This window comes from Neltuma alba, unplaced genomic scaffold (assembly GCF_004799145.2).
Source record: "Neltuma alba isolate B1F8T4 unplaced genomic scaffold, ASM479914v2 tig00010772_pilon, whole genome shotgun sequence".
NCBI classification, from domain to species: Eukaryota; Viridiplantae; Streptophyta; class Magnoliopsida; order Fabales; family Fabaceae; genus Neltuma; species Neltuma alba.
Window position 1 is genome coordinate 62,051 of NW_021635594.1, and position 8,808 is coordinate 70,858.

Below are 8,808 nucleotides of genomic sequence, written 5' to 3' on the forward strand. Positions count from 1 at the left end.
GGATTGAACGGAATCGATACATATGTACAAATCATAATTATTTTAAGTATACAAATTATGAGTGAATTTTATAAGGCATGTTAGAATCACCATTAATATAAATATACATAAAAGTTCTGATAAATTTTAGTATTTACAAGTCATGGATATGACTCGTGGTCTCATCCACATCGTCATATCTAGATATAAGTCACTTGTCAACAAATTGTTATGTTTTGGGATAAGTCATAGGTGTTTGTTCTATCAATTTAAATCACTCCCTTCACCATTTAATACATGAGTTAGATAAAATATTGAATTTGATTTTAAATATAAAATACAATTCAATTTATTTATTATTTGTCAATAAACTAATTTACATAATTTATAAAATAATATATAATTTTTTTGCCGACCATATATAACCTAACGCTATGAGGAAGTATTTTAAAGAGGTTATCCTAATCTCATGTGCATGTTATAGTAATTAACTAAGTACTATTTTGATTTTAAGTATATGACTCATTTTATAGAATAAATTATAGTATCTCTGGTTATAATTATAAGACCTCATTTGCAGACTACAAATGAGTTTTTATAGTTAAAACCGGAAGTAGTGTTATAAAATAATTTATATTCAGAAGAGGAAGAGTATAAGTTCCTAATTTCTTGATTTTAATTATAAAGTTCTATTTATAATCGATAAATAAAATATTATAATTAAGATAAAAAGTAGTATTATAAAATAAATTTTATACTCAGAAGAGGAAGACGAAGAGTATAAGTTCCCAAGTTCTTGGGATTGAGTCCAAAAATGTGATTTTCCCCTAATGGACCCACAGGAGAAAAGAGTCGTGAGAGAATATCAACGTGGCATGCCAGGTGTCACTCTCTCAATAATTATCATTTTTCCGCACCAAAAAAAAGAAACAGAGAAAGAAGATTGCTGTCTTTTTCCTTCGTAACGCTTTCCATTTCTTGCATTATAAACCATTTTCTCCCACGTACGTTCCTTCGCCTCCATTGTAGGCCTCCCGGGGCAGAATTTCCATCATCTCCTTGTAAAAGCCTATTGGCGATTGCATCTAAGTATGTTCCTGACTATTTTCAATGTTAACTAGGATTTAATCCGTTAAAATTTCATTTTTCAGTTGGATTTCACACAATGTCATCCAATCAACGAGTTCAGACTCGATTCAATGTTGCTTTAGGGTTGTGGCGTTCACTGGAACATGGTTATTCAATATGATTGCGGATTTCTTTTTGGCTGAATGAAGAGTTCGGCACAATTGATGAATTTACAGAATATCCCCTTTGTGGCGTCTCGAATTCCAATTTTTAGAAGCTTAAAACGATCAAGTTTAGTTGATAAGCTATTCTTACTATTCTACGTTTAGTTTATCAGCATTTCTCACTATTCCATTAGTGCCTGATAAAAAAGCCGGACCTGTTCTGTTGTTACAGTGTTTTGCTATCAATCTGGGAGTTAAAAAAGGTTCCTCGAAAGATTTATTCTGGATGACTTCGTCACGAATTATGTTTATTATGTATTTATTTGTGCTTAGCATAGTTCATGTTGTCTCGGAATTAGCCTTTGCTGTTGTATATCTTGATAAAGTTGGGCCTAGTCAAGTTTAGTACAATCCAGAAGTTGTTATTTCAGCTGTCTTTTTTCTTAACTTGAGTAAATTTCTCTTAGGTGTGTGCTAAAACTTGATAGTTTAACTTTATATGGCAGAATGGCCGTCAGTTTCACGTTTTGGGATGACTGTGCTGAACCAAAGGACCTGGAGGCCATGTGGAATACTCCGGATGTGAGCACTGAATGGTTAAAAGCTGGAGAGTCGAAAGGGAAGAGGGTTCACCTCTCGCGAGATCCTGATGGACAGCCATATTTGACACAGACTGAATTGAGGGTAAACATGTTTACTCTAATTAAAACAATGGTTAAGCTTGACATTGCTTACTGACTATTGTAACTTCTAGTTACCGCCTAGCCTATCAAGTAATTGACAAACATAAAAAAATTATGTTTTAAAATTCAAGCTTTCTGCGGGATGCTTAGAAGTTACTGGTGCCTTTTGTTTGTTAAAATTTAATAATGGATGAGCATCTTCTAAAAATTAAATTTAAAAAATTTATTCTTACTTGACCATTTGCATTTCTATCTTGGTTTCTTTTAACGGGATATGTTCTCCTCCGCCCTTTTACTTCTTTCTTTTCTCTCAAACTTTTTTTTTTTGTAAGAATAAAACGGAGTTTCTGTTTCTTCTATGCATCTGGCTCACCTTTATATTATTTCAGAAAATGAGTACAGGGAGTTCTGAAATAGCATCAATGTGTTTGATGGATTCAAAATACGTTAGTCAATGATACTTGTAGATTTACTTCATCTTTTTTACTATGTGTATTTTCAGGCTGTAGCTGAGATTGTTATTGGCAGACACTTTCCCTCAAAGATAGATCCTGTATGTCTTATTTTATTTTTCAATTTTAAATCATATAATTTCATTTTTCCTATTTTTATTATCTTATGAGATAGAGTGACTAATGGTCTAATACTAGATTAAATGCAATGAACATTTGACATCGTTATATGCCTTGGATGTTACTTCTTTTAAGATCAACGATGTTCTCAAGAATCTGCAAATCTATATGCCAAATTTTCGTTTTTATTCCAGAGCGTATGGCCTTTTTTTTTAAAGGTTGGCATTCTTTCGTTTGGTGCAGGCCATGGTTTGTGCTATTGCTGAACTGGAAAGTGACAGGCTTCTCCTAGTTACACGCTCTGAGGGCAAATCTAAACAGCGTAGGTTTGGGCTTATGCAACTTATGCCAAATGACTCAGAGTGGTTGATAAGGTACTGGGTATATGTTGTTTGCTTTTTTCATGAAGCTAAAGTTTCTTAATACTGTTATATCTCAGTAAAGTTGACTGTAGCTTACAGTGAATTAGGTTATTCTTCATATCTAGCAGAAGGGAATTCAGATGTCCTATACCGACCATTTATAAATGTATACTTTGGTGCTGCTTATATTAAGTGGTTGTCAAATTTTGAGGATACGTAAGTGCCATGTTCTTCAGTTTCATCTGGTTGCCATGATGGTGTGTTTCTGAAATATTTATCCTCGAGGGCATTGCCTGCAGGGAAAGAAGTGAAGAGTTTATGGTAAGGGCATATAAAGGTGGTCCAAAGAAGGCAACTCACAAATCAACTTTGCCCTATTGGAAACGATATCTTGCAGTCAAAGAAAGTTTTCCATCAAGGTGGTGGCTTCCTTCTTTTTGGTGGATTGAAGCTTACATGAAGAAATTGATTTTTTTTTTCTCAAAAAACTTTTCCAGCAGTTTACATTTTAGTATAGAAAATTAAATTATTATGTGAAAGGAAACGAGTTCAAAGGTGGAGGATAAGGAATCCTCCATGAAACGTCCCAAAAAATAGATTTCCTCTGAAAAATCAAAGGAAGAATCTTTGTTTGAAAATACTTGCATTTCATTCCAGCCATAATCAGCACAATCCACACAGGGATCTGTTTATCTAATGATGAGGCTAAGTTTCAAATATCAAGCATTGTTTTATACTTTCTTGATTTGCCATCATCAAGTGATGTATATCTTTTGTTTGGTTCCCAGTTATGCATTTTGACTGCAGCCAGTCATGTGATCACAATCCAATCAAGGAAAAAAAAGTCAAGTGATTACAATCTAATGAAAGCCTGAAATGCTGCCAGTACTAAGATAGGAGACATTTCTAAATAACAATGGTTTATTTAATGAATTAGAATCTATTTGTTGGGTTAGAATAAGTGAGTATTTCAAAATGCCTTGATGTGTTATTACCATCATGTCTTCGTTGTGCAGAAAATCTCTTGATAACATTCCTTTGCAGAGCAATGCTCTTGCTGGATCTCTTGTACCTGCATCAGAAAATTCAGGTCATTTTCTCAACCTTCTCCGAATGATTTGACTTCCCCTCTTTTTGCGCTGAATTAATTATGCAAGGCTGTCACTAAATAGATTTTATGAGTGGATTATTAATTGCTGTAGTGTTCTTTTTTTTTTTTTGACCTGAACTGTAGTGTTCCAAATCTTGTCTTATGGCAGGGTGTATTCCTGCAGGTATCATTTCCATTCTGTATTTCTAATTTGCTTTCAACAATGGCTAGTGGTGTTATCTGTGATATTAAGAAATTGGAAGGGCGAGGGCAAGAACAAGGGGCCTCTGACATAAATGGGAAAACCTAGGAAAAGAACTGGGCAATTAGTTAAAGAAGTCAGGTGAATATTACTACCTACCGTGCAAATTGTGAATAAAAAAACATATATTACTTTGGTGACAGAAATGAAAAGGGTCTCCTACAAACTGTACTGTAATCATTGTGTCATGACAACCATAAAGTCAATGGTTGATGTTTTTCTGGTTTCAAAATTGTACTTGGGTGCTATTACGCTGGCAAACCCAACCTTGTCTTTGGTGTAGGGACAAATGCTTACACATTGTGGGACTCTAGAGCTTCTCCTGAAGACATGGAAGAGATGTGGAATCATCCTGAAGTCCAGAAAGAGTGGACTAAATCTAAAGAGAAAAGGGGACAAGTGCGCTTTTCTCTAGATGAAAAGAACAGACCATATCTTTCACGGGTGGAAGTGAAGGTATATGTCTGTTAATGCAAAATATAACTCTATTTTACTAGCAATATATAGCCAAATTTATATTAATTATTTTCTTCTTTTCTTCCCCTTTTTCTTCATCTGCTACATTATGTTGGTATAAATAATCCTATTGATGGTATGATTTTCACTGTTTTTTCCTGCTACTGATTTAATTGTTTCACTAAAGACTATATATTATGCTCTGATTTTCTTACAGGCAGTAGCGGATATAATTTTATTCAAATACTTCAGCACGAAGGGAATAAAATCTGTAAGCATTTTGTCTGTCCAGAGGAGTTTAATGCTGCCATATATTAAACATAATGATGTGGATTTTTCGTTTTCCCATTTTGTGAATGGTTATCAAGATTTGCTATCCAAGTAAATATGAAGATAATGACACTGAAAAGCAGTCCAAGCAACACAGGGCATGTTATAGACAGAATCCAACGGAATTGCTGAAGCAATGAAGCATATTGAGATATCATTACAAGAAAGATTACTAGTTCAGAAACACCTTTGGTTGTTAAAGTGCATCTATAGTGTTTTCTTGAATAAATGAATGAACCCAGGAAATACTTGCCCCTTTAATGACCTATAATATTCTTCGATGAAATTGTAATTTTTGAGAATTTTTAGAGACTGAACAGGGGATAAGAAATTGCAATCTCGCAAGTTTCTTGATTTTATTTTTACTAAATATTGATTTTCCCTGATTTTACAGACAGTACTTTGTGCGATTTCGGAGGTTGTTAGCATGCGTTTTTTACATGGCATTGGCGGACGCCCAGGAATAATGGGGATTGACTATTCCACTGCTTTCTGGCTTTATGTGTATGTGTTGAACATATCCATGATTGAGATTCTAGAAGTATCTGTGCCTGCATTCTTTTCGGAAATTAACATGTTCTCAGTTCATGATGCTTTTAGACATTTTTAACTGTGTTGCTTGTCGTATCAATGAATGAGAGGCTAAAATCCCCCTGAAGTTTTAAAACAAATGGGTATTAAAGTAAAATGTGGTTGTTGATACTTACATATTCTAGCAATTTTTATTTTGTTCAGGGAGATGGGCTACAGGGCTTATAGGCTTGAATCTGTTGAGGATCTAACTAAGCCCTTTGTGTCCATGTATTTTGGTGCTGCCTTTGTAGCATGGCTATCCGAATTCGAAGGGAGGTATGTCACTGACTGCTTCTAAACTTGTCCACCATACTTGGACTTTCACCAACTAGTTAGATGGCAATACATGTGGCCACGTTTGGTAGAGAAACCAGACAGCAATTAATAAAATGATCATTGTCTCCTTAATTCAAAAATAATAAAAAAATTGTAACTGGCAAGTGGTCAAAACCCAACTGAACATACTGAACCTAATATTCCTGCTGTTAAGAATTGTATAATGATACAAGAGTAGTACAAATCACATAAAAAAGGTTCTTTTACGTGATATCCCATTCCCTCTTTTTGCTTCATGCCAAGTGCAGCCTGGTTGTTCTGAATCCCCGTGACTGGGTGGCTGACACAAGATAAAGAGGCCAACAAGGCCGGCCTGACCCAACTCTTTGAATGGGGTGAGCTGGGCTTGCATACCACTAGTAAATTACTAATCCAAATAGTGGCAGCTTTTGTGGCATACTTCTAGAGTCATCAAAATATATTAGCATTAGCCCCACACAAGAAGTCCAACCCAGCCCCGCGAGTAGGTTACTGTAGCTCGACTGGCATATTATCAACCTAAACTAGATGTAGGCTTTGTACTTTGCCTGGGATTGGATTTGGAGGTGAGCCGTCATACTCTTATGCTTGTGTGTATCAAAATGTGTTAAGATATCTCACCAGGCCCACATTTTGGTCTTGCCCGACTTTGTGGGGGTGGGCTTTTTGAGCAGTCCACCCTTACCGCTCGACCCAAGTTGTGAATGGTCTGTTTCTACTTGTTTGTTGACCATATGCCATTTCCAAAAGAATTGACTGTTCCGTTGCCCCCTTTGACCAAGTCATGCTCGATTTGATGATTGTAACACAGGGAGAGAACTCCAGAGTTTGTTGTTCAGGCATATCTTGTAGGACCGAAGAATGTGAACCCTCAAGATACTGGTCCGCTCCGTCTCAAATATGAGGAAGCTATTAGTAAATACGAAGAAATTAAGAGGTATGAAAACATGAAACAATGATATTTATAATTTATTATTTAACTCTGCAATAATAATTCCTTCATCAATTGGCTGCTGTTTACAGAAATCACGGGAGCTGCTCCATCATGTAAGCTCACAGTGGCCTTTCAGAGTATCAATTCGGAGGCCAAGTTGTTTTGTTTTCTTCTTCGTATGTCATTTGTCATTCATTCGTGAGCAGAGAAGAAAAGGGCTATATAGAGAAGAATTTAGACGATGGAATGTGTATTTCATCGTAATAAATTTATCCTACATTCTATCACAATGTGAACGTCTAGAATACTGCCATGTGTAAGGGATGGATCTTCGCAGAAAGAATATTTACACAGTATTGAGAACAAAAGAATGATCACACACCGAATAACAACGCAAAAAAAAAAAAAAAAAACAAAGGGAGGTATAAATACACGCGACTATGTGCACTTGGCTTCATTACCAAAGAGCTGTACCTTTTTTTGTGATTTTGCTATGTATAGATATGTTTTTATTGGAGGTACCAATTTTGTTGGCTTGTTTGATGTTGTTGGGCTATGGGTCAAATGTGTCCCGTTCGGCTGCACTAACTTGCCGAAAATAAGCAATTTTTTTTTTTTTTGAGCTGAGAAAATAAGCAATTACCTTCATGACTTCACAAATAACATCACCTTTTGTATTGCACAAGACAAATGAAATGCGGTAATTTTGAGAAGGGTATTTACCGGACAGAATGGGGTTAGGCTTGTCCTGATCCCCTCCTGATGAACAGGAACAAGACAAGATCTTCGTCTTGTGTCTCGAGACGGGACCAGGACGTAATTGAGACGGGAACAGGACATCCCATTCCCCTCTTTTTTCAAAAAAATATTATAATTTTTTGTATAAATTTTTTTCATGTTATAATGTTTATTTTTTATTGAATTTCTAAAGATAAAAATATTGTAAAAAAAATTATGTAGAAAGCTTAGTTATATAGTATAAAAAAAGTATAAAAAGAATACTATAAAAAAATACTGCAAAAAACACTATATAATGGGTTTATGAATTATTTTATTGAGTAAAAAGGTTTTGTTGAGATAATGCTACAACTTAAAAACTGAAAATTGTTATAAAAATAGTAATAATTATTAATAAGTGAATTGAATAATCTAATAATAGTTATTAACAAATAATCTAATAATAGTTGCAGTAATTTTGAGAAGGGTGTTCACTAGATGGAACAGGGACAGGCCTGTCTTGTTCCCATCCCGATGAACAAGGATGGGACCAGATCTTCGTCTTGTGTCCTGAGACGGGACCGGGACAGGAACAGGACATCCTGTTTCCCTCCCTTTTTTTTTAAAAAAGACACTATAATTTTTTGTTTGAATTTTTTTCATGTTATAATGTTTATTTTTTATTAGGCTTCTAAAGATAAAAATATTATAAAAAAGTATTATGTAGAAAGCCTAATTATATAGTATAAAAAGGGTATAAAAAGAACACTGTAAAAAAAAAAAACCGTAAAAAAACACTATATAATGGGTTTATGAATTATTTTATTGAGTAAAAAGATTTTGTTGGGATAATACTACAACTTAAGAGTTGAAAGTTGTCATAAAAATAATTATTATTATTAACAAGTGAATTGAATAATCTAATAATAGTTAATAATAATAATTTTCTTTAAAGAAAAACTCCGTGATGGAATGGGACAACCTCGTCCCGTATCCCGGTTACTGTCTTGTCCCGTCCTGTATCCCATATCCCAGTTACTGTCTCATCCTGTCCCAAAATTTTTTTGGTTCCATCCCGTTTCGTCTCGAACTCACCGGGATAGGACGAATTGAACACCCCTATTTTTGAGGGCTACGTGTGTACGTCAGATAACATAATACAATGTGCATATCCTCTCTTTCACCCAAAAAAAGTATACATATCCTTTTTGTAAAGTCATATTAACTACATTTTCATGAGTTAGTTAAAATTAATTAAATATAATTTTTATAATTTTTTTTAAAATTACCCTTACTTTAATAT

At 34.5% G+C, this 8,808-nt stretch overlaps 1 protein-coding gene across 1 annotated transcript; it reads left to right on the forward strand.

The window, feature by feature from the left end:
- The first annotated feature begins 1,718 nt into the window (after positions 1-1,718).
- LOC114758893 (uncharacterized) lies at positions 1,719-6,942 on the forward strand. Its single transcript, XM_028947995.1, has 12 exons — positions 1,719-1,895; positions 2,397-2,447; positions 2,710-2,840; positions 2,928-3,044; positions 3,128-3,247; positions 3,845-3,918; positions 4,464-4,636; positions 4,854-4,907; positions 5,361-5,470; positions 5,702-5,815; positions 6,666-6,791; positions 6,878-6,942. The coding sequence occupies exons 1-12, from the start codon at positions 1,719-1,721 to the stop codon at positions 6,903-6,905; spliced, it is 1,275 nt and encodes a 424-aa protein (XP_028803828.1). The 3' UTR covers positions 6,906-6,942.
- The last annotated feature ends 1,866 nt before the right edge of the window (positions 6,943-8,808 follow it).

What these genes read in the sequence shown, in the direction of transcription:
- LOC114758893 (XM_028947995.1), top strand. Translation starts at nt 1,719, where the DNA reads ATGGCCGTCAGTTTCACGTTTTGGGATGACTGTGCTGAACCAAAGGAC. An exon ending in TTCCCTCAAAGATAGATCCT is followed by an intron (nt 2,448 to 2,709) that starts GTATGTCTTATT and finishes CGTTTGGTGCAG; the next exon opens with GCCATGGTTTGTGCTATTGC. An exon ending in TTTCACGGGTGGAAGTGAAG is followed by an intron (nt 4,637 to 4,853) that starts GTATATGTCTGT and finishes ATTTTCTTACAG; the next exon opens with GCAGTAGCGGATATAATTTT.